Source organism: Aristolochia californica, unplaced genomic scaffold, assembly GCF_029961685.1.
Source record: "Aristolochia californica isolate CCGP_79_NKW_82.1479 unplaced genomic scaffold, dmAriCali1.0.hap1 SCAF_13, whole genome shotgun sequence".
Lineage (NCBI taxonomy): Eukaryota > Viridiplantae > Streptophyta > Magnoliopsida > Piperales > Aristolochiaceae > Aristolochia > Aristolochia californica.
Genome location: NW_027181804.1, coordinates 7,368,194 through 7,395,627, shown reverse-complemented (window position 1 = coordinate 7,395,627; position 27,434 = coordinate 7,368,194). Strand labels below are relative to the sequence as shown.

At 36.0% G+C, this 27,434-nt stretch overlaps 1 protein-coding gene across 1 annotated transcript; it reads right to left on the bottom strand.

Annotated features, from left to right (window-relative positions):
• Positions 1-6,695: 6,695 nt before the first annotated feature.
• LOC137947594 (squamosa promoter-binding-like protein 8) lies at positions 6,696-11,972 on the bottom strand. Its single transcript, XM_068793402.1, has 6 exons — positions 11,822-11,972; positions 11,112-11,317; positions 10,753-10,833; positions 9,868-10,373; positions 9,409-9,527; positions 6,696-7,190 (listed from the first exon to the last, which is right to left on the bottom strand). Exons 1-6 carry the CDS (start codon positions 11,970-11,972, stop codon positions 6,745-6,747), a joined length of 1,509 nt encoding a protein of 502 aa, XP_068649503.1. The 3' UTR covers positions 6,696-6,744.
• Positions 11,973-27,434: the final 15,462 nt, after the last annotated feature.

Below are 27,434 nucleotides of genomic sequence, written 5' to 3'. Positions count from 1 at the left end.
ATTAGTTCGATTAATTTTGAAATGTTTTAGAATGTTGTTGAATATGTTTGAAGTGTTATGGAATGTTTTTGCTATGTGGTGAGGAGATTTTGGAGTTATAAATATCCACCACATAGTATTTTGTTATTTGTTCGTTGTGTTTAAGTGTGTCCCTAGTGACTACGACGGGTAATGGTTGTTTGATAAAAAAAATTTCCAAGAGGACCATCTCTAATTTAGATAACAAACTCCTCGATCGTATGACATTTGGACCTTCAATGATGACAACAAAATACTCGATCTCTTGGTTGAACAAGTCAATAATGGGAATAGGATGCCCAATGGGGTTTGGAAGCATAACGTGTATTTGGACTGTGTCAATAGGTTCAATGAAGACTCAGCTCATAAAAAAATTGTTGAGCAACTCAAAAATCGACTAGAGCTGCACACTTTCGAGATGTCATAGCGACTAGCATGTGGAGTGATTATTAGTGGTTGTACTTTATTACTTTTGAACATGTATGTTGTTGTTCGTATGTACTAAACTAGTAAGGTGATGATGTTAAACGCATGAATTCATTGTTAAAAATAATTTACGTTAATTATATTCGTTTTTGTTATATTATACCTTTTTTCATGTGTAAATAATTTATTCTAGTCACATGTTATTAATATATTAATTTATAATAAACTGTAATCATTATGTGGTTTAATTATCCAATTAATTAAACCATTAGTTTTTCATTTTGTGTGAATATATTATTAATTAATAATATGTAAAATATATATTATGTTATTAATAAATTAATATATATATTTATTTATTATGTATTTTTTATTTTTTAATAAAACAGTAAGTTTTAATTTTAAACTATATCTTATGTTATTAAAAATAATTTATTTTTTATTATATTAACTTATGTTATTTTTAATTTTTTTAATTTTAAATAATTTATTCTAGTCACTCCTTATTAATATATTAATTTATAATAAACCATAATCATTATTTGGCTAAATTATTCAATTGCTATAATTAATTAAATCATTAGGTTTATTTATTATATTCTCTTATGTTATTTTTAAAAAAAATTAATTAATTTTGTATAATTTATTCTAATCACATGTAATCATTGTTTTAATTTATAATAAATTATAATCATTAAGTAATATAATAAAAAAATTATTAATTAGGATATTAATATATTATAATACTGCACGTTAAATCACTTATAAGTGTAGTAACCACGTTTATTTTAGTTAATTATATATTTAGGTATATGTTCTATTTAAGTATATCATAAAAGATTACTCATTCTTTTCTTTATATCATACTTTTCATTTAGGGGCACTAATTCTGGAATCTGTTTTCCAGTCACTTGAACTCGTGTACACTAACACCCAAACATGAGTTGAAGTTAAATTAATTCATTTCACTTCAATTCAAGTTCATTATAGACTAACCAGGGGGGGTTAGTGCCCCAAAGTGGATTCTTGAAGATCAAGTCATGTCCAACATGAAGATCATGTCATGTCATGTTCATGAAGATCAAGTAAAAATTTGTGTTAGTATTGACGACTTCATGTGCACTGGAAAACAGTTTCCAGTGTTAGTGCCCCAACATGAGAAAAACATAAAAAACAAGAGAATTTCTAAACCTTTACAGTGCACTTAATTACAACATAATCCTTAAACCCCAAATTAGGTAAAACAACCATTATTACTACACGAATAAGTTATTGAATGTATAATTAAATATACTAATATATTTATTAATTGAATTAGATATTTTATTGTATATTAATATGGTAATTACATGAGCCAATGAAATATGTATATGATTAATTAAAAATAATAAATAAATAACATTATAAATAAATAAAAAAGTAATACATTAAGTTATTAATTTATTAATAACATATGATATATTTTAACCTAAAAATGAATAATTTAAGAGAAAAAATTGATCTAATCATAACTTTAACACACTATATATTTGTACATAATATATTTTATGTATTATTAATTAATAATATATTATCACAAAATTTAAAACCATTGGTTTAATTAACTATAACAATCGGATAATTATGCCAAAATAATTTATCAAATATTTATTTTAACAATATTTTAATTATAACTATTAAATCACTATTTTAATATAGTAATTTATAAATAAAAATAATTATTTTATAAATAAAAATTATAAATTAATAATTTTTATGAAGATAGTTTAATTTTTCCTAACTTAGGAAAAATTAAACTTCTTCGTCTTCCTCAGCAGCGAGCCAGTGGGGCGATGGCGACGGGGACGGCTAGGCAAAGGCAACGATCGACGACGGCGGCGGGCAATGCCGACAGAGGCGGCGCTCTGACGGTACGCCGAGAGGGAGAAGAGAGGGAGGCCGAGAAGCTCTGTAAATGCTCGACCTCCCGTGCTCTGCGGGAATGAGAGAGGGCTGCGGAAATGAGAGAGGGAGCAGAGAATGAGAGAGGGCTGCGGGAATGGAGACGAGAGAGGGCTGCGGGAACGGAGACGAGAGAGGGCTACGGGAAAACCGAAGAGAGGGAGACCGGAGAGAGACGAGAGAACGAGCAGAGAGCTTGGGCTTCACGGAGACGACAGAGGGCTGCGGGAACGAGAGTCGCTGTGTGCGGGAATGAAACGATCGAAATGAAAAAACAAATAGAGACGGTCGAGCCAGAGAGAGCCCGCGCAAGAGAATCAAGTGGATGATTCTCAAAATCGGGCGGAAAGCACTTTCCGCCCGTTACTCTTTACACATGAACTCTTGGTTCATGTATATTCATGTCCATGACATGAATTTTGGCGCCCCCTAACGACATCAGGACATGAACTGCTTAATGCGCTTAAATATCATGTCCTGTGTCATGTGCACTAACCCTCCCTTAGGTGATTCATCACTTCGTAATTGAAAAGAATCGTCGTTTCTGGGAGTCTGGCGGGAGTGGAGCTGAAAAAGCTAGATTTTCTGTTTCTGTTGTTCGTCCCCAAGATCCACTTTTAACTCTCTCTTTTTCTTTTTTCCGTTTTCGAGTAGTGCACGAAGCATAAAGATACAAACTCCGATCCCCATTATTGGACCTGCGATGGCAAGCTTTTACATCGAGGGTCTGTGTCAGGCTCACTTTCCTTGCAGCAGTTTCCATAACTGAAGTGCCGTTATGCTCCATCACTGATTTGGATGGCAAAGTTTGAAGGTAAAAGTCATTCCATCTGTTCTGTTAGCAGAGATCGATTCTGAAATAACTGTGGGATATGTTCTCATTGATTTTTGAAATTCGCTCTCATTTACTTTTGAACTTTTGCTTTTAGAAGTTAATGCCACGGCACGCTTTGGGTTGCCATATTGGCATGTGTGAAAATTACCATATCTTAGCATTGATTGGAGAGGATTATCCCCACCAATTCTGAATATGGCGCTTCGTGGATTTCCTGCCTCAGCTAGGATGGACCACGGTGGCCCTGGACGCATTTGATGAAAGAAAGCTCTGTCGCCGCTAGGGGTGGCTTCGAGCCGAGCCGGTTCGTGAGCCGAGCCGGTTCGGCTCTGTATCGGCTCGGTTCGATTTGTCATCGAGCTCCAGCCGAGCTCGAATACCGAAATCGGTTCGTTTACCTTAACGAGCCGAGCTCGACCGAAGCTAGGTTCGGTTCGTTGGCTCGCGAGCCGGCTCGAAATGAGTCGGATCGGCATGAATCGGTACGGGATCACGAGCGAGCGGGGGAGCGGGAGCAGGAGGGAGAGCGAGGGGGGGAAAATTTTTTCCTCCCCCCTCGTCACCGCCGACCCCTCCCATCGGTTGTTGTCGCCGCCTCTACCGCCGTCGTAGCTGTTCTCCGGCGTCTATACCGCCGTCGCAGCTGCTCGTCGGCCGCCTCTGTGTCCGTCCGTTCGATTTCTTCCTCTCCTCGCCGTCGCCTCTGTTTCCGTCGCCGCCGACTCCGTCGTGGCCGTCATCTCCGACGATAAATCCTCCCCGACACCATAAGCCCCTTCCCTCAGGGTCGTCTCGGCGGAAAACCAGAACAGGGGAGAAATAATCTCCCCCTTCCTCGCGAGAAGATGATCTCGCACGTGCGATCATAAAATAAAAAAAAATAAAAATCCTCTGGAAAAAATTAAAAATAAATTTTATAGAAATAATTTTCTATAAACTATTAGTGTCTCATGTTTTTTTAAACACTTTTCTAATTGAAATTTTTTATTAAAAATCATATAATTTTCAAAGTAAGATTTTTTGTACCAAGATGGGGTAGAAAACTGTATAGAAAATTTTTGAATAAGTATTTAACAGTTGATGCTGTAATACTTTTAGCATGAAATAATTTTCATTGCAATTTTGTGTTTGATATTTTATTTAATTAAAAATTTATCGATAAGTATAATAATATATTAGATTGATTATTAATTTTTATTTATTTCCCTAGAAGAGACAATAAAAGGTCCATTTAACTTTCCTAAGAAAATTTTAAAATATTTCCTATAATTTTCTAATAAGTCACTTATAGTAATAAGATTTTATTTAAAGGTTTTTTTGGAAATATGTATCATAGGAAAAATATTTTTAGTTTTTCCTAGAATATAAATTTTTATCTAGGGGCACTAAGGAGGCCATAATAAATTATGGCCAAATTCAAAAATTACAAAACAAGCTAGACAACAATTGGAGTAAAAAAATATTAATATTGGTGCATTTTAATCCATTATTGAAATTCAATCCTGAACCTCCCCTATCATTATATTTTTTAAAAATGTATGCATAATTTTATATATAATTTATTCAAAGCCACCCCTACGTGCGAGATCATAAACAAGGAAAAAAAAAACTCTTTGTCCCTTCCCCATGGCTCTTAAATAAATTGAAAAGATATTTCAGTAGAAATACGTTTCCAGAGACTAGTTTTTTCAATAAATGTTGAAAAAATATTTTTAATAGAATTATAGCGACCATTAGTGCCTCGTATTTTTTCAAAATATTTTTCTAATTATAAATTCTTTTTAAAAAATCCTATAATTTTTCAAGTAAGATTTTCTTGCCAAGATGGTTTAGAAAACCATATAGAAAAATTTTGAATAAGTATTTGATAGTTGATGATATAATACTTTGAGCATGAGGCAATTTTCATAGTAATTTTGTGTTTGACATTTTATGTGATTAAAATTTTATCGATAAGTATAATAATATATTAGATTAATTATTAATTTTTATTTATTTCCTTAGAAAAGGCAATAAGAGGTCCATTTAATTTTCCTAAGAAAAATTTAAAATATTTCTTGTAATTTTCTAGTAAGTATGTAATAGTAATACGATTTTATTTAAAGAATTTATAGTTTTTATTTGGGTGATTGTAAATTGATAGTAATATTTTATTTAATTTTGTTGTGTTTGATTATTGTATGGAGTTTATTTATAATGTTATGCAGTGTATGGAGTGTTTAGATTATTTTATGGAGTGTATAAACAATTTCATGAAGTGTTTATGGAATATATAAACAATTTTATGGAGTGTTTATGGAGTGTTTATGCAGGTATTATGTATATTGATTATGCCCAATTTTAAGTAAAGGTCATGCCGAATTTTATACAAGTATTATATATATAGATTATGCTCAATTTTAAGTAGAGGTTATGCCCAATCTTATACACATATTATATATATAAGTTATGCCCAATTTTATGTAGAGGTCATGCCCAATTTTATATAAAATGTATGCATAATTTTATATACATTTTATTCGATATATATTTTTTGAAAAGTTTGAAATGTATATTGAGGCTCGAGCTCGGCTCAAAGCTCGGCTCGAACTCGTTGGGCTCGAGCTCGATAACAATTTTAGGCTCGAGACGAGGCTCGGCTCGAAATATTTAAATCAAACTCGACTCGAATATAAGCAGGTTCAGGCTCGGCTCGGCTCGATGCCACCCCTAGTCGCCGCCCTTAACACACTTTAAAGGCCACGGTGGGCCTAATTCGTTTAAAATATTAGAGATGGGTGATGTGAACCATCCACGTAGGATCTCGATTAGACAAGATGGAGGTGGACCAGCATTGTATGGTGGGAGGCGCTTTAGGGCTGGAGTGGCACGTGAAATGTATTTCGGTCCTAGTGGGAGTGACTGGTGGGACGGAAATGAGTGGGTGAAGCGATTCCGGATACTCTCCAAATCTTCGGCGAAAATGATGTTGCATCCTCCTTCATATTCACCCAAGAAACAAATAAATACGTTCTCTGGTTCTCTCGTCGTCGACGTGTCTCCGCCCTCTGGCCGTCGATTTTTGCTCGTAAAACACAGAAGAACTTCCGCGTTCTATCCATGGGTTTTGATTCGAGGAATCAAATTGCGACCAAGATGAGTCGGTCCCTCCTTCCCTAACCCCCTTTTTTCCATTCTTCCCTCCTTACACTCTTCCAACTCGACCCAACTTAAGCCAGTCTGACTCCATTAATTAAGTTAGATTTGCATTGAATTGTTGGGGAGGGAAGGAGAGGTGTTGTTTAGTATTTTCATCCTTAGAAGATGAATTAATCTAAAGCTAGTAAGTTTTTTTTTAGTATCAAAATAACAAAAAAATTAAATCTTTCTGCTCAGCAAACTAGGCAATCAGCCTCGACGAACGAATCCATAATTTCCATTATTAGTGCCCAGATATAATACAGAATTGTATACAATCCATTTTTGGGTCAGGAAATTAAGGAAATGAATCAGACAACGTAGCGATATTTGAACTAAAAAAAAAATCAAACCACATGAGTTCCCGTCAATGACTTCCATAGTTCACAACACACCTCGTCCTCAGATTTGTTCCGGCCTGGGTGTACTCCAAAAGACGGGCTTGGGGCCTGCATCAAGTCCAGAGTGACGTGCAATGTTGATTCGTGAAACGGAGACCAGCCTGAAACTGCCGGCATCTGGTGGTGCTGGTTGTGCCCATCATGTGTCATGAAGGCATGGGCAGCTCCTGCTTCATCCACTAAATGGGGCCAGCTGCGTTCTGAAAAGAGCTGGCGTGCAAGAATAGCAGCACGGTTCTCAGCAATTAGTTCTCTGAGAGCAGCTCTGGAACGGGAAGAGAGATCTGATGAAGATACCCAAGATGGTGAAGAGACCATGGATGACAGAAGAGAGAGAGCAAGACCAGACGTCGAGGATATACAAGGAAATCTGCCACCCGGTAGTTTGTTATCTGCCAGAAAAGAGAACAAGGGAGTGATTGCATTACCACTGCATCTGAAACTAAAGTTTGCTTCTAAAATTTACAAACAAGAAGAGAGAATTCTTCAATCAGATAAGAGTCCAGCTACTTGATTACTTGATTGCAGATACTAATAAACCACAAAGCACCATCCACACCCAACGCTTAAACTCTTTTACATTCAAAGCCAAAAAGCCTTTAAAAGTTACCATTAACGTTAGTATTAAAAGCTAACCATTGTTTTTTCAATACTCCAGTATGTATCAGTATGTATCATTTGTGATGATACTTGCTAAAACACTGTTTTGATTTTTGAAATGATAGGCAGCATCTATGACAAACATGAAGAATCAATCACAAACTCCACACTTGGACCAGCTCCAAAACCAAATGCCAGTAATTTACATATCATAGACTAGCTCCAAACCCTAATTACATGATTCATATCTCTACTATTATTGCTTAATTAAACAAAATCGAGAGCCAAACCGATCAATCTAATTGCAGTTACACAAGCTGTTATCAATGAGTCCAGTTCACTAATTTGAAGTAAACAAGTCCACCAATGCTGGTAATGAACTTACTAAACAATTATAGATACCACCCACTAAAAATTTCAACCTGCACTGGCTAGTTGATTAACCATCATGAATAGGAAATACTATGGCTTTGAGAAAACCTAACCTAGTTCAACTTCAAGATGATGATGAAGCTGTATATGCTCAAGAAAAGTTTAACTGGAGTGATTACCCACAAATTTCCTCCAGCTACGAACAAATTTCAATCGATATCTCCACGAACTTTGCTGTTGTTTCTTATTAGATATGTTCATGCGCTTTTCAAAATTCACAGCCTTGACATATATATTTGTCATGACTAAGCCACCAAATAAAATTGTTGAGCTCTGATTAAGAAAAAACTAGGAAAAGATAGCAACTAGCATGTGATAAGGAAGAAGAAAGAGTTTTATTTGTTAGACCTACTCTTTTTACTGTTTCAATTACAGTTTGTGTTAGTTGAGAGGCTTGAACTTTGAACTACCTAATACCAGTTGAACAAACCAAGTCAGCTACTGTTGGCTTAAAAGTGGCAAAAACCAGAAAAAAATATAAAGCAGAAGTGAAAGGGAAAGTCAATTATGTCAAGGGGCAAGTCATATTCTTTCCTAATTGTTCCTCTTTGCTTGATTGTTTCCACTTCAAATCCATCTTCTTTGTTTTGGAGGAGAAGAGTTGCCCCCAACCACCATGATATACAAAAGGACCACTATCCACTACCAAAAAATCATTTCAATATAAATGACACAAAAATTATAGGTGCACACATTTAAATGTTTTATAAAATACAAACCATGAACACGTAAGCCCCGGGTGAAAGTCGACTAATTTAGCATATCTGATTAAATTTGATCGCATATTAGCAAACAAATATACATGAGAAAGATGGTAATTTTGCATCCAAGCTGAACTAGTACACAGGCAGTCATCTGGCCTCGTAAGCAAGCTCAATTGTAAATTTCGTCGTAATTTTTCAACCACCAGATATGTCCGACTCTTAAATCCCTTGGAATAGTTTGGAACTCCTAGAAAAGAAAATAAGAATTTGACCATTATTATTATTCCAAAAAATAGTTAATGAATTGGAAAAAATTTCATTTCCTTTTATTTTCTTTTCCATGGGGTTCCAAACAGACCCTCAAGAAATTGAAAAGGTCCAGTTTATGAGGTATTACCACGTATACATACACACAATTCTCAACCCTAATTGGATATCTTTATTTGTATTTTTGCTTAATTTGGTAAATGACAGTTTAAACTTTGTGAACTAGGTTTTGGTTTTTGCTTACACCCAAGGTAACGGTCCACTTACCCAAATTAGGGCTATGGACATCTGAAGTGGGTAAGATCTGTCCCAAAATGACTAGCCATATTAAGAAACCTCTTTCTTAATTAATAAAATCAACATATTTGTTCTCATTAATCTAAGTGGGACGATTTCTTAACACTATTATTGGGAGTAACTCCTTTTTTATTAGACTTATTATCATTAATTACAGTGATTAGCTAAAACTCGTACGAACTCTTAGAGTGAATACCTACACTTAAAGGGATGGGCTGAATTTCTCGTACAATCAAGCAGCAAAGAACGAAAGTTCTGAGGGAGAACGATAAAAATAGCAGGCGATACAAGAGAGAATGTAGAGAATTACCTGTAGAGGGATTTCTAGCCATCGCGTCGTGAGAGCTCTTTCTCCTCCGCTCATTGTGCCCTGCTAACCTCCGTCTACAACTTCTCTTCGAGTCGTCGAACTCGGAAACGACGTGGAACCTGAAATTCCGACCGAGTAGTGAGAATTCTCAGACTAGCAGCTTCATGCTAAGGGAATATCTTTGAAGTTTTGAGAGTAAAAGCTAAGAGTTCCCTTCTTGAGACATGAGGGCTAAACAAGAAAGAGAGGGTAAAGACCAAGAAAGGTAAGGTACGAAGACAAGACAAAGTACAAGTCTTCTCCATCGGCTGTGGAATATTGAATAGTTCATTCAGAAGAGAGTGGGCTGAGGGTAGACTAGTAGAAACAACACCATGAGAATTGTCGAAGAGAGGTTGCAGTAGTTAACAACACCATGAGAATTGTCGAAGAGAGGTTGCAGTAGCTAGCTCAACTTACCTGCTGCATTGCTGACAGAACCGCTGCTCGATCCCGAGCACCACTACTTTAGGAGCCTTCGAATGCATTTCACACACTTTGTGCCTTCGGTGGTACTCCTTGGCAGTCAGTAGCGCCACATTGCAACCTTCCACCTGGCATCTCGGTACCGACCCCATGGCCGCCGGAGACGACGACGACGACTGCACGCCATAACCTCTACCTCTCTTCACCAAAGGAAACCCGCCCAAGTGCTTCTCTCCTCCGTCCTCAAAGTAGTGACGCTTCCCTAACGTCAAGTGGGGGTCCACCGTCGGAACGTAATTGTTACCCCCAGCGGCGGCGGCAAGAATGTGGTGCTGCACATTACTACTCCCCTGGTACATCATCTCGTTGAACGACGCCGGCGTGTTGAAAGCAGTAAAGTCCCAATAATCACCCCCGTTTTCCATCTCTTTCCCCTGCCTCACTCTCCCAGTTTTCCTTTCCACTTTTCTTGGTTGTTCCAAGACTGAGGTAAAAACTGCCTAGTTCAAAAATGGAACACTCAGAGAGCAGAGCAGAGCAGAGCAGAGCAGAGCAGAGAGTTGTTTGCAACCAATCGGGAAGGAGCAGAGGAGGAAAAAACAATAAAAAAAGGCTGCAGGCAGAGCCAAGCCAGGCCCGGGGGAGACAGAAGGCAAAGCATAGCAGTATCACGTGACGGTGACGGAACGCACGTGTTAGTGGGACCGAGAGGGAGACGACACGTGTCCTGACGTGATGGAAGAGAGTCAATCAGTAAGAAATGTTGCTGAGAAAGTGACAAGACGAGAGAGAGAAGGGTCGCATTAATGCGCCACATCTCATCTCATCTGAAAAAGCATAATCCATATCAAATCCCGTTCAGAAAATTTCAAATCTTACCTGATCTCTCCCCTCCCTGCCCCGCGGATCTCCTCTATTCCTTGCTATCTCCAAGCCGCCACCGCCGACCAACTTCCCGTCCTGGAATCAATCACACCTGTAAAAAATCCCTCAAGTCATCTCAACTCTCCACAAACAAAGATCACCAAACACTTCAGAACGATCAGGAGAATGCCAGAAACAGCACAAATAGATTAGACGACGAATACTCCACTAAACACGTTCAGTTTATCAGAGCAGACACAAGGAAAGATCTAGTAAACACGTTCAGTTTATCAGAGCAGACACAAGGAAAGATCAAGTAAACACGTTCAGTTATTCAGATGAGATAAGGAAACACCCAGTGAACACGTTATTACAGAAATGTTCTGGTGCAGCTGCTCCTTAACGAGCTTCAATCCTCTAAAACAAAGACGGGTACGAAACGGACACGTACCATACGATGATACTTCCCAGCAGACACGCACGTTGATGCGGACGTCCAGCCCGATCTCCACCGTTTTCCTCCTTGGGTCCCGCCGTTTCTGCGCTTTCTGAAACCTGGTTCCGCTTTTCCTTTCACGAGCTGGAACGGAAGAAGAATAAGAAGACGCGAACGCCGAATGCTCCATGGGGGAGAGAGACAGGGGGAACAATGCCTGTTTTTCAATCCCGACGGCACAGGAACAGTACTGGTGACGGATCGAGTGGTGAGACCGCAGAAGGACAGTTTACGTTGGATCCTTGGATTCTGTTTTCTTCTATTGAATGCGAAAGCTACGACTCGGCGGGCTGAACCAGTGCTCGGAGTCTCGGAATTCACACACGGGAAGAAAAATCACAATTCACATAGACTGCAATGATTATGAGAAGAATAGTAAGAATATTACAGCCGCCATTAACGGATTAAATATCAACTACAGATGTATTCTCCATATTAAAAGACAAAAAGAAGATGAAAAATACGAGAGAATAAATTAATATCGAACCACTACAACATCTACTAACAAATTGTACCAAAATCGCATTCTTCACTCTTGTTAAAAAAGAAAAGAAAACGAAATCATACAAGCTTCAAGAAATGACCAACCCGACACATGAGATGGATCCTTGAATTTCTTTCCGGTACCACCAGAAGAAGCAAAGCTTTCCAGATAAACATAAGCAAATCCACCTTCACCAAGCTGCCTCACGATTCTAAAACGGTTCACATTAATCCAACCAAACGCCCCCGGCTCCATTAAAGGCGTCATAGAGAGCATTGAGGCCTGAAAATAAGCAACCCATGTTGGGTTTTCAGGCAAGTCTGCGCCTTTCTGGTAGGATCAGAACTCAGAATTGGATCAAGACTGGAGAGTCCATTTCAGTAACTTTTCTTGAAGCATCTTGGAAAGTGGAGACTGGTCTGCCTTGCAGCATCCAACAGATTTCTTAGGTTGGTTGACGAAAATAATAATTACGGCGAAATAAAATACTCGACGAATAAAAGGCGTGAATAAAGAGAAGGCTCATATCCAATGCATGTTTATGAATGGAAAATGGTGAAGCGACAGGTGTGGTCGAGGACCAAAGAAACCAAAAATCAAAATAAAGAACAATTTCTAATTTTTGGCGTAAAAATAATTAAGACTTGGTTGAAGTTTCAATAATTGTGAAAGGGAAGGAGAAAAAAGCAAATGCTATTGTGTGCAGGGATCTTACTCTGGATTACAATCCCCCATCCAACTTAAATTATGTTAATCAATAGGAACTTGTCACAATTCTAACTCATAGAACATTGGACATAATGCTTCTTCTTTAAGGTGGTATTTTTTTTTTTACTTACAACATTTTAACATTCTGATACCTACCATATTATCATACTGTCAAAGAAATATCCCTAATGTTAAACTCTTTATTTTACGTAACATAATTGTACATGTTCCGGATATCCTAGTTACTGTTGAATTTACGGAAAAGAAAAATACTTCATTGACTTGATTATAATTAGAGTACATGAACTTCTATTTATAATAGAGGAATGTAATAGAGTCCAATTACAATTAAACGACCTTTGTCCCAATTACACTCAAACTCTAACACTTAAAGATAAGTCCTAACATAATTGAATAACCCAATATAAATAGAAGACTATCATAACAAAAACTAATCTAAACTGAAACTCTCCTATGGGTCCATATCTTATGGGTTTGGGCCCATCTTCCAATATTATTAGATATGTGGCCTTTCTTAATCGTGTGGGTTTGGGCCCATCTTATGTGGGTCCATATCTTATAGGCTTGGGCCTATCTTCCAACATTCTTAGATATGTGGGTCTTCTTTGGTCGTGTGGGCTTGGGCCTATCTTCCATCATTCTTAAATATGTGGGTATTCCTTGGTCGTGTGGGTTTGGGCTCATATTCCAACACTCCCCCTCTAGTTGGGGGTAAGAGAACATCATAAACCTCCAGCTTGCTGCAAATGATGTATAGGATCTTGTTGTATAAAATGGTAGTCATCCATATCTTCCAACACTCCTCCCTCACGCTAGTGGTTTCTTCCATGAGGCCCAACTAACATAAGTTAAGTGAGAGTAAAATCACTTTAAGCCATATGACATTGTCTATACGCAGTACTCAGAAGTGTACTAAAATTCCTCCATTACTATGTCCCTCCACATGACAACGAGTCTCAAGTGGTAGGAGTAATAAATGTCAATTAAGGAGGGTAAAACATAGATGTAGTGATAATCCCCTCCATCACGGTGTCCCAACCCGGGCACCGACTCTCACAGTTAGAAATGGATGATAAGTGGGTAATGGCTGTCATTCACAAGATGGCGATAAAAGACTCATGGGTATATATATATATATAAGTCTCAATGGAATTAAAAATACCCATATGTATACGTGATGGACTTAAACTCCGAACCGAAGCAACACTCAAAAGGTTGGCCTAAATAAACATGTGAGAGTCAAATAAAGGATAGCATGAGAAAAGATATTGAGGCGAGACACAATAGTATCTGCTGAAAAATAACCTGGGCCCATATAACACAAACCAAAATAATAAAATCCTTGTAAAATAACCCATGAAATAATCCAATGCAAGTATCTATACCAAATAATATGCTGACCAAGGAATAAGTTGTCAATACTTCAAAATAATAATCCAGCCAGAGAAAAAGTATCGAATCGCGTTGAGTCAAATAGTAGACCAATAGAGTCGAGTCGCAGCAGAAATATGTATAAACTTTTGTCCAGGACACATATGTCGAGGCAACAAATAAGTGGGTCATGTATGAGTTGACTCACTGAGTTGACCCAGACCGAGTGGCCCAAGTTAACTCAATGGAATTTGAAATATCAAGTGATCGCTGGTTTGCTAGGAACTCGACTCGGTCTGGGTTGGTCAGAACAGATGTGGGCTGGCACAAGACATAGAACCAAGATTTAATTTTTCCTAACTTAGGAAAATTTTATCAAAGTCTTCTTGGGTAACGGTGGGTCGTCTTCGCTGTGGAACCAACTCCTGAACAACAGGACAGCAACAAACCAGAGAGGCGACACCAGAGAAGAAAAAAATGCCAGCAAAGGATAAATGTTCCAGCCGAATGATCTATGCATATTTTCGAAGATCGTAGAAAAATCCAGGAGAAGCAGCAATAGCAGTAAGTTTCCGAAATATTTTTTGAGATGATTGCATGCTTCGGATGGATGTATAACTTGCTGGATGTCACGTATATTTTTCGAAGATAACGTCCAAAGATAAAACTTCCAACCAGATCAACACTTCCAAAAGTAAATGGTTTGATGAGAGTAGAGATAATTCGTTGGTTCGAGAACAGAGATAAATCCGGCAGAGGAAATAATCGAACAAAATAATTTCGAAATGATACCAAGACAGAAACAACAACTCGTTAGATAACTTCTGAAACAAATATATGATCCCAGATTGACAACCAGTGAAGCAGAGAGTAATACCAGACGTGCTTAGAAAAATTTTGTTAGCGAGGCTAGTGCCAGTAACAGCGCGAGTCTAGGAAGACGATTCTGATGGCTTTTGAATGTTGTCTTTCGTCCTCCCAAAACGGCAACCCAACGACGATGAGACAGAACCAGAATATCAACAACATGTTTTTCGAGAGAATAGACGGAAGGTACCTCTGGTTGACAGCAAAGGATCAGTAACGGAAGATGAATGTTGATGATAATTTAGCGGAGCAGAGGCTACAACTAGGGATGGCATCGAATAGCTAGATCGCAAGCAGCTCGAGCTTGACTCGGTTTCGGCTCGGTTCAATTCAATTTATCTGGATCTCGAACCGAATTCCAGATCCAGATAAGGCTCGTTTGAGTTAATGAGTAAAGCTCGATCGAACCATGGTTCGGTTCAAAAGTTCACGAGCCAGCTCATTAACTTAATGAGGGCTCGAGCTCAGGACCGGGAGGCAGGTTCCAGGAGCGAGAGTCATCTTCGAGTTCAACTTTGATTTTTCCTTCGATTTCTTCCTCCCCTCATCTGTTGTTGCTGATCCTTATCACCGCTGAGCCTCTCCCGTCTGTTGTTGTGGCCGCCTCCAGCACCGTCGACAACTGCTCGCAGACCACCTTCGTAGCAGACTCCCTTACCCCAGCGTTGTCTTGGTAGCCACTACCTTCGCTACTCCCTGATGGAATTCCCCAACTGGGCAGTAACCTTCTTGAACTGAGCAGTGGAGATGATGGTGAAGAGTCGTTTCATGATGCTATTGGTGCAGCATTTGAAAACTAGGGTGAGCGCCTTGTCCAAACCCTACTCCGTCTCATCGATGATCCAGTGCTAAGGGTCGCTCGTAAAGGTCAGACCCAGCGTGGGCTGCCTACCGGACCAACGTCGCCAGCTTCTCTGTCTTGTCTTTGACCTCGACACACTCCGCCTTAAAATTGGAGATATCATGTGCCCCTTTGGTCACCTGGTCCGCCAACTAGATGGGTTCGTCAAGATCTGTTTCACGATGTCAACCATGGCGAAAACCTAAACAAAACCAGACCATCCAAAATCTTGACGATTCCCACACAAATCAACAAATCGCGCAAGCAACGATGATCCTCACGACCCTCATATCACAATAATCACATTTATCAAGAAAAGACCCTCAAGAAGAAAGAAATAACCGCAATCACAAGCAAGCAAGAATAAAAATAAGGGTATCGATCAAAATTTCAAAGTTCTCACACCCTTGTTTCTTTTCCTTTTCAGGCTGAGAAAGAAGATCTGCAACTTCCAATGTTGGTTTTTCTAAGAACTAGAATGACAAAAAGAGAATGTTCATTCGCTCGTCCGAGGGCGGGGAGGGGGATGACTAGGGAAAAGGAGAGAGGCGTATCTGGCAAAGAGGGTTCAATGAGGTGGTATAATCATGACAATTGGCACTTTGAGCACCAATTTTAATATTGATGCTTTGTATTTGTTTTTTTCGTAAAAGAAAAGAATTACCCAGACTTACTTGCAGTATGGCTCGGTTCTTACTGATATTACATTGATCCCTAACCTTATTTTATCATGTCTATGAACAGTTCATGATTATTTTTAATAATATAAAGAGATTGTATACAATGTTTTATAGGGATGAAGGTAGTTGAAGTGGGGTAAAAACTGACCTAAACTATTAAGATCATAGTGAGTTTGGGGCAGACATGAAGGAGAGAAGTAAGTTTGTCCTTCTAAGCCATTAAATTCTTACTGGGAAAAGCGGAAGCATGTATGGGTGAAATATATTGTGGAAGCCTTGAGGGCTGAAACCATAAGATCCATAAGATATGTTAGGTGGTGGTTTCAGTGTTTCTTAGTTTAAACAATACTCAATAAACAGTACACTACACTAAATTATTAAGTTCGAGATCTGAATAGCCTCATTTGATCTGCAGCCACATGTGACCTTCCCACCATGGCAAGGATTTGACTGTAGAGAGAGGAAATGCAAAACTGCTCCTTTTTTTATAGATGAAATATTATTTTTGAATAATTTTTTTGTATAATTATGCAGTTTTTATGAATAATTTTATGCAGAGTGTATAGATAATTTTATATATAATTTATTTGATATGTATTTTATGCAAAGTTTTCAATATAGGTGGAAGATCGAACTCGGCTAAAATTATTGAGCTCGAGCTCGATAAAAATTTTAGGCTCGAGGTTGGCCTCGGCTCGAGCTCGTGTTTGAAATATTTAAATCAAGCTCGGCTCGAACATAGACAAGTTCGGGCTCGGCTCGATATCACCCCTAGTTGCGACCTTCTGATGACAAAAATTAGTGACTGGATTTCTCCAAGGATGAAAGATGCATAGGAGCCCAAATTTGTGCCAACCACCAAAGAATCTGGCTCGGGACATTCAAGTCCGAACAGGCGGCAACCATGGCCTATGCCATCAAGCTTCAGAGAGGGAGAGCAGCTTCAGAGAGAGGGATCATCGCTATCGCCGGTCATGAACCAGAAACTCCCGAAAATAGAATAGCAGTATAGAGGTGAAAAATAGAAAGCAACTAATGGGTGTAGGGATAAAATTAAGATAAACATTAACCTAAACTGCTAGAAATAATAGATTAGAAACTGATCACATTACCTCTGTGGGTTGACCGAGTCAACTCACAGAACGTGCTTTGATACCATGTTGAATTTATGGAAAGGAGAAATACTTCATTGACTTGATTATAATTAAAGTACATGAACCTCTATTTATAATAGAGGAAGGTAGTAGAGTCCAATTACAATTAAACTACCTTTGTCCCAATTACACCCAAACTCTAACACTGAAAAATAAGTCCTAACATAATTAAATAACCCAATATAAATAGAAGATTATCATGACTAAAACACATTTAAACTGAAACTTTTATGTGGGTCCATGTCTTATGGGTTTGAGCCTATCTTCCAATATTCTTAGATATGTGGGCCTTCATTGGTTGTGTGGACTTGGGCCCATTTTATGTGGGTCTTTGTATTATGGGTTTAGGCCGATCTTCCAACATTCTTAGATATGTGGGCCTTCCTTGGTTGTGTGGGTTTGGGCCAATCTTCCAACAATTATAAACTCTCCAATTGTAATTTAAAAACATATAATTATCTAACAAACTCAAATTCTTACACCCACCCACCCAATCTCCTACTTATGATTTCTTAAGTGCTTCTATCGTGTATGAAACTAGCTATCCAACTCTCTTATTCCCTTGAAAATTTGTCCACATATGTGTTGAGCTATTGCGCATATATCCTACTCTGGTCACAAAAAACTTCGAACACAAATAGGAATCTCATAAATAAAATATTATTTATCATTATAGAATTTGACACATATTCAAACTTAAAACATATACATGCTTCTATAAAATTTAACCATTTAACCCAACTTAGAATTCCTGCATACTTCAATCATCGGGCATTTCTATATAGACACTCCTACAAGTATCATTCCATTAACACCATCGGTACTGTCTAATTATAACATCAATCCCGCATAGATATCTCAAGACGATTATTTAGCATAAACATGAACCCAATTCATCCTCAACTTTTCAATTGTGCATATATACCTTCTTCTAAATCTTGTGAAACGTAAGATTTTTTTTATTCTCACTGAATACTCCTTCAAGTGCACATTCAGTAATTTGAGGCACATTACCCTGTACTTGGGTGCTTATTATACCCATGTTTACAACCTATGTCAAATTCCATTCCTTATTCCTAGTTAACATTTTTTTGAAGTACTTGTATTCCTTTACACACACTTAATCTTGTTGATTGTTCAACAAGATCTTTACCCTTCGCTATAGATGAGAAACAACATTCCCAAAGTTTACAATGTAGTTGTTCTACTCACACATACACATCCCTATTGATTTTCCAACAAGGTCCTTACTCCTCAATATAGATGAGGCACAACATTTCCAGAGTTCATATAGTAACTATTCTACTCATACACACATCCTTGTTGAATACCCAACAAGGTCCTTACTTCTCATTATAGATGGGGCACAATAATTTTAGAGATAGACTTAATAGGTCCATAATCATAATATTGGCCAGTCCATACCCTCAGTCAACGTCCCGCCTAAGGTCTTGATTGCCCACTTGACGTCCCAAGTGAAGTCCACATCATCTTGTTAGTATCCAAGCAAAATCCATAAAATCCCACTCCAAACAACTAGGTGAGGCCCAAACTCCCTACTAGAATTGAGGCACAACTATTTTTCCTCTCCTGGTCACCCAATTAAGGCCAAGACTCTATGCAGATATGGCGCACTATTTTTCCCCTCTTGGTTATCCAGTTGAGGCCCAAATTCCCCATTGCAGTTGGGGTACACATTCACTTGTAAGCATATGCTTAACCTCAAATGCCAAGGGTCCAAATGTTAAGGTTTTATTTATTTATTTATTTATTTATTTATTTATTTATTTATTTATTTATTTATTTATTTATTTATTTTAATTTAAAGGAATCCATAGTCCCTCACTGTTATAACTAAGTAAAGTCAATTATAAAAATTCACTCAAGTCTATTATAAGACTCTTAGTCCAAATCCCGAATGCTTTATTCATTATTATTGCATTTATTAAATGAGGGCATTACATTTATACAAGTAGTTTTAAATATTGCAAATATTATTTACTTGAGACATATATTCAGAGACCTAAAATTTACTACTAATCCATAACTTTCAACTCTTGTTATAAAACGTAAGTCAAAGGTCTCATCCAACACAAGAATCAATCACCCATTTTATCGAGACCTCATCGTGATTGAATGATCCTTGAAGGGGAATACATTCAATTGGTTAATTGAACTTCCACAAGAATCAATCAATAGTTGGGAACAATTGGAGCATGAGTTCTTGAGCATATTTTATAGTACACGTTGCATCACAACCTTGGTTGAGCTCACTAATATGAATCAATGGAAGAGGGAAAAGGTGATTAATATTGGCGAAATTTCAGCCTCATTTGCAAAGAAAGCACTAATCTAACGACCGATATTGAAATTGATATGTGCATTGATGGAATGCCCTGAGGCTTGTTTTACTTCTTACCAATTCAAAAAGCCCAAATTTTTTCAAAGAACTTGCTACAAAGGTTCACCAAATGGAAATTTTTATTGAGCAAAAGGGGGAAGGGAAGGATCCCATTAATGATGCTACAAAAAACATTAAGATGGACAAGGATTTGAAACCTCCCTCGAAGGATTTGGCCGAAGAATCTCACAATACCAATGTTACAATCCCTATCCTGACTCAGATGTGCATGTGATGTCGGTACAGTTGCTTGAGAATAAATGGTGCAATTTCCAGAGCCAAAGAGAATAGAAAATGTTATAAAAAGTAATGACCCCAACTATGTCAAATTTAGTTGTATAGTGAGGCATCCTAGGAAAAGTGTCTTGTATAGAAAGATGAAGTCCAGAATTAGCAACACAAGGTCACATCATTATTGATATTGAAGAAACTCTAGTTGTCTCGAACCTAATGTTTATAAAAACATTGGAAAAGTTTCACGGGAAAGTAATATTAGCCCAGAATAGGGTAGTGGCAAAGGAAACTAAATCATATTTTTTAAAGTTTGATTCTTTGAAGTCATGATCGTTGAACCATTTCAGGAAATGAAGTAAGTTCAAACAAGTCGGTTCCAAAGGGCTTGTTGAAACTACGAGTAGAAACAATGAAGAAGGATGGACATTTGTGACACACCAAAGAAGGTTGCCAAATAAGCAATTATCCTAGAAAAGTATGGTAATGCAAAATGTGCAACAATGTAAGATATTCAAAAGCATGTCTCACAAAGGCAAACTTTGAAGTCATGATCATTGAACCATTAAAGAAATGAAATAAGTTCACATGAGTCAGTTCCAAAGGCCTAATTGAAACTATGAGTAGAGACAATGTAGAAGGATGGATATTCTTGACGCATCGAAGAAGATTGTCAACGAAGCAATTGCATAAGAAAAACATGGCAATCCAAAATGTGCAACAAAGTAAGATATTCAAAACTATTCCAAGACATAGATAAAATCATGTCAAAGGCAAAAGATCACACTTTTGGATTATATGCATGTGGTTTTTAGCACAAGCACTAGCAATGGTAACCTTGTGCTTGCAACTTCCATTAGGCAAAGTCGCACCACAAGACCTAGTAAAATCTTTTTTGCATATGTTTGAAGATATGGGTATCGAGATAATCCACAAACATTTTTAAAGAAGGTATTCACAACCAATGGTGTTTGTGATGCCTTGGAATTGCCAATCCAATCACGTGAAGCTTTGGCCAAAGTACTCATGTCTCCTGGAAATTTCCATGATTAGGTTGAGCAAGTTAAGATGCTTCAAATGATCAACCAAATGTCTCAGTTGTATGCCTTGTGTATCTTGAAAAGATGATGAGCTGCCACTGGGTTCAAGAAAAGCATTACAATGAGCATTCTTCATATCCTCCCCCATATTGTTGAGTAATTTTAAAATTTATATGTTTTAATTTATTTTTATTTTAACATTTTGTACACTTATGTTTTCTATTTGTATCATTTTTGTAATTAAATTATTTTTTATAATTAATTATTATTTATACTTTTGTGTATTTTAATTATCTTTATTTATTTTACATTTTATAATTTTTTTAGAATTTTTAATATATCTTTTATTATTATTATTAATCATGTTAAAATAAAAATTATTAATATAATAAGTAGTTCTACAAGCAAAAATAAGAAATTCACAGCAACAAGATTTTTAAATTATATTTTTTTAAATATTTTTAAAAAATAATAAATTGCTATCACATCATTGGTAGAATTTGTTTTAGTTTTTATTTTATTTTACAATACATTACTACATTTAATTGTTAGAATTTGAACCTTTTCCAGGGAATTGTAAAATTCGCCTGTGGCGTTTTAGAGCTTTTACCAATGAAATATAATTTCATTGGTAGGGATTTTGAATTCTCTATTTGTGAAATTGGATTTCCTTGCTAGACTTTTCAAATTGTAGCAACAAATTCTTGAAACTTTCTAGCAGAATCTATCGCAATAGAAACACACCATCTAACTCTTATAATTTTCATTAAGAGTTTCCTTCATTGAATTTTTACTTCTAAAATTAAATTTCTTGTAGTTACAAGAGAGAAAGTCTCTGAATAATCTACATCATATGTTTGTATATAAGCCCTTTGCAACCAACTAAATCATGTATCTACAAATAGTATCATGCATATTACTTCATAAAATATACCCATCTACTTCCAACCATCATGCCATGAACAAGTAACTCACACCACCTCTAAGTAAGTCGAAAAACCACAACAACTATCTCTTCATCCATTGTATGCTTCCATTGCTATAAACCAATGCTTTCTTCATAGACTCAAGAATAGACATAGAGAACAAAGAAGAGACAAAAGCATCAAACCAAGGAGATAAATTATAAATAAGTGGTAACAAACTCAAATAAAGGATAATAGTACAAGTTAGGATTTGGGAGGTTCACAAAAAGCAAAAAAATATCAAGATTAACATAAATAGGATCATAACTCATTGGATGTATAACTAAAGGTAACGATGCTAGAATGGGTTAAGAGGGAGATGTTGGAATAGCTGATGTAGTAACCACCTGCAAATCAGCTTGTGAGGATGGCTCTACCTGACTAAAAATATCATTCACAAAAATGGGACATGATGTAGGCAAAGTAGACCAATCAATCTCAAAACTCGTAGTAGAAGAGGAAGCAAAGTATAGAGTACATTAAAAAAACTTTATATTCGCAATTGCGTAATATTTCTAAGAAACTGGATCACAACACTTGTAACCTTTTTGAGAGTTCTAGAATACCACAAATAGACAAATTTAACAACATATAGTCACAACTTATCAATAGGAGCTCCAACAATCTAAAGAACTCGGATGGAGATCAAACAAACGCAAATGAGGTTTAACAATTTTAAACGAAAGCTTAGTAAGTAATATTAAGGATGGTAACCTATTAACCAAATAAAATGCAATAAGCACAATTTCTCCCCATTGTAATTTTGGAACATTTATATGGAATAGAAGTGTACAAACAACATAAAGTATAGATCAATTTTTCCTTTCAAACACCCCATTTTGTTGAATTGTAAAATTGTAAAACATTTGAGGCACAACTCCATGAGAAATAACTAGTAAAATGAGAGTTCAAAAGTTCAAGACCATTATCAGTGCAAAATTCTTAAGTAGGAACACCAAAATGAATCTTTATTTCTCAGTGGAATTTAACAAACACATAAAATACTTTATATGTATATTTCAACAAATAAACCTATAAATACTTCGCTAAAGTCTTCAATGAATGTAACAAAAGAATGAAAATCAGAAATATTGGGAATCTAATGTAGATCTCATACATTTACATGTACCAAATCAAAAGAAGAAAGACTTCGTTTATCAACTCTACTAGAATAAGACGATTTGTAATACTTTCCCAACTAAAATGACTTACAATCAATCTTAAATATAATAAAAATTATGAAAACATATAATAAAGCTTGTGTACAAATGGATGACCTAATCAACTATGCTAGTCATATAGTGAAGTACAACTAGCTATGGCAACCTAGAGAGTTCCCAAACTTGTACCCAAATAGTTAGTCTACCTCATTCACAACCCGCACCAATCATCTTCTTCGACTGCAGATCCTAAAACACACAATGTGAAGGAAATAAAGTCAAAGAACAATTTAATTGAGAAGTTATTTTACTAGATAACAAAATTACAAGAAACTCAGGAACATAAAATACACTGAATACAATGAAATAGATGGAGACACTTTAAGAGCACCTTCCCTTTTGACACAAGACTCGGACCCATCAAGAAACCAAACCCATAGAAGAAGAATGACTAAGAGAAGAAAACACACACTTGCTACCTGTCATATGTATGAAACCCTCACAATCAAGGACCTAATTACTTGTAGGAGTGACCTGAATAGTTTTACTTGAGTGAGCAAACAATGTATTTTATAGAAGACCAGGGTGATTTGATGCACTAACTCTACTCATGCAATATGATCCCCTTTCCACTTAACTCATCAATGCATCTACCATCATCTTCAGAATCGTTTGGAACTCCAATCACATTGTTGTTAGCCCAAGCTGGCTTAAGAATTTTTTCTAGCATTGTACAAAAATATGACTTACTTTCAACCTCAACCTCTGCCACCATCTTTGCATTGACCACCACCTCTATGTCTAACTCCTCATCCTTTAGAGCCTCTTGACAAGCATTAGTAGTGGAGAAAAGTAAGGCAAAATTGTCCTAGGAGTAAGATGGAAGCATCGAATCACCAACGTTGTTTATTATACTCTCAACCCTAATAACTCATGCATAGGAATTTGTTAATCAGAGATTGTGAACACTTGACAATATATGGGCATGTATATTCTCATACTTTAGTCCAAACCCATGTAAAAACCATGGAACATCAAGCTCAACTTGTTGTTTTCACTGTGTAACATCAATAGTATGTGAATGGTAAACTTGAAACTCCTGCAACAAGCAATTGAGCACACTAAAATACTCAATCACACTTTTACCCACACTGGGTCTTGGACAATTTAGAATAAATTTCATAAAATTTAGATAAATTACTTTCATGAGACTGTAATTTTAAGACTTCCTTTTGCAATTTTCTTATGTATAACTCCTTTATCATTAGAATTATTGGTTTGGAGATCTCCATTAAATTAATTTCGATAATAAAAATACTTTAGATATTAATTATGTGTATTAAGTATGTCTTAATAGAACAAAAATCTCCAAAAGAAATTTTTGGTAGCATAATCGTTCCATTGACAAAGGATCATCCAAACAACCCTTTAAACTCTCATGAAGTAATTGCTAGAGCAACAATTGAAAGGCCTAGATGAATGCTCAACAAAACAACAAAACCAAGTTATCCATCCGAACAGGTATGAAACCAATAGCCCGAACGGTGAAGGGAGGGAAATTTTTTTTGAAGTCTCTTAGCCTAGATGACCTAACAGCAAGCCCAACAAAGGCAAGAAGAGAAAACAAGAAGAAACGGGTCCTACAAAGATTGTTTGACTGGATAGAAACAATTCAAATGGACTTGAGAGATAAAACCACTAGCAATGCTTGTTTGAGCAACCACAAAAATAGCTAGGCAAAGAAGTTAAATACCCAAGAGCGAGAAAAGGCATGTGCTAAACCCATTCGACTAGTATTTGAATGGACTAAAGAATATAAAAAGGTATTTATTGAAGATCATCTCACTAGACCAAAACCATTTGAATGACATCTTCTATAGAAAGTTGTGCGAAGAGATTTGAGGCTTCAATTCGACCAAAAAGGTCTTTAAAATCTGTAAGTGACTTAACTATGTGGTTAGCAACTCATAAAGAATTTTTTTATATTCTCCTATGATTTTTACTTGAGATTTCACCAAGTTTTACAAAATGACAAATTATGACTTTCCAAGCTCAATGGTTCCATTTTTGAATGTTGATAACTTATTTATTTAAGTAGATTTCACCCCTAATTTCAAATGCTTAACCGAAAAGGCTCTCATGACCACTCTAAAGCAATTTAATTCTGAAAATGAGTTTTGGTGTTTAAATCTAAATATTTGACAAGCCTCTTTCCAAGGAGCTAATTATTTTTTTAAGTTATTACTTTGAAATCTTTATTTTCTTAGTTTTAACCTTGCTAAAAATATTAATATCTTACTCTAGGACCAAATTATCTATTGTAACTGATTTGAATTGGCATTTACATTTTTAATAAATTGTGGACAAAATTTAAAATTTGAGTATCAACGTGCATTTACTTTGAAATCTTTTGATTGGCCTTAGTCAATTATAACTAAACTGGGTCAATTGCACTTACAAATTAGTTAGCAAGTTTAAATTATTACTTGTGAGATTAAATTATAAAAACAATATTTGAATAAAGTTGTTTTTTATGTGTCCCACTATTTTTGTTGAATTTCTGAAAAAAAATATTTCACTATTTTGATGTAATTTGAATACAAGAGTCTCTATTTATAATAGAGGAAACACGTAGAATCCAATTACAATTAAACCACCCTTGTCACAGATACAACCACAATTTAACACTTAAAAGATAAGTCCTAAAATAATTAAACAACTAAATATAAATAAAAGACTAACATAACTACACACATTTAATTGAGCCTCATTTGTGAGACCTCCTTCCAAGAGACTCGTCTTAAACTCCACATATTAATTCAGGCTTTGTAAGACTTTTTTTTTTTGTGAGAGTCATGTAATACTCTTCCATATCTGATCTTCAACATTCCCCCCTCAAGCTAGAGTTTATAACTTTTCAGCTTGTAATGAAAAAGATTTTTGGTCTTCTATTTTCATTTTTTGAAAAAGTTCTTTGTAGATGCAAAAACTTCATTTTTGTTCTCCCCCTTTCTTGAATATTTTGATCACATAAAAATTATCATAACGAGTAGAATAACATATATCTTTCTTGTACTTCTTCTTGTATTTCTCCCCCTCAAGTTGGGGTAAAAAAACATAGAGACCCAACTTGGACAAAACACAATATGGGAGAAGAAAATCATTCTTAACCATATGATAAAGCTCCATACACTAGTCAAAACAATCATAGTTTAAAACACACTTTGCTCAATTTCAAAGGTGGAAAGGCCGCCCAGCTTTAGGGCACAATAAAACGACTATTCACTTTTTATGAATAGTTCAAACACAAATCACCTCTTAGGTCAAAAATAAAAGACTTGACTTGAGTTGGATATTGGACACACATATACTTTTTAGATAGTAGGTTTAAGCATTGCACTGAAGTGATGAAAACACAAGATGATAAAAAATACTTGTTATAGGAAAACAACTTTAATCGAAAGGAAGTGACTATGGAACACTTATACGAGACAATTCAAAAAAAATCTTGGAGATTATAATGACAGAAAATAATAAATTTGAATTTTTCAGAGTTAACGGTACGAAAGATACAAAACCATATACCAAAAACACAAAACTTGAAAATAACATCGAAGTAGGATATTGCATACCTTAAAAAAGTATATCATGCAATGGTTAAGTCTGGCCAAAACTCTTTGATTAGAAGAGAAATTTACCTAGAAAACTAAGGCTTGAGAAAATGAAACTCAATTCATGTTAATGCATGGAGAAATAATAGAAGAAAAAATAGGAAAATGAGAGATTTTTGGCTTAACTAACCTTCAATAGTTATGATATTGATATCTCCCAACATATAACTAGAATAAAAATTTTGTTTCTAAAGAAACTAACTCAAATATTTTTACTTTGATACCTAGATCGACATAAAAAACTTCATTCTTGAATATTTTATGACCACTTCATTTGCTTCATTATGTTTCATGACCCATACCGATTCAATTGAGAATATCTTCTTACATAGATCCGATTGACATGAAAGTTATTCCTTCCGAAACTATACTTAGATATCTTTTATTAAAGCATAATAATTCTTAATGAATTATACTTCTTTTGGAAGAAAGAATCTAATAGATGTCGTACTCTGTAATTTGGCCCAACTGAGTACTCATTCTTTTTTAGCGAGCATGACCATTGACTCTTCCGATATTGATATCTCCTACTAGAAAACTCAAATTGAGAATTGGTTTGGTAGGTTAGAAAATATGCTTACATATATTTCTTTTAACACATAATTCT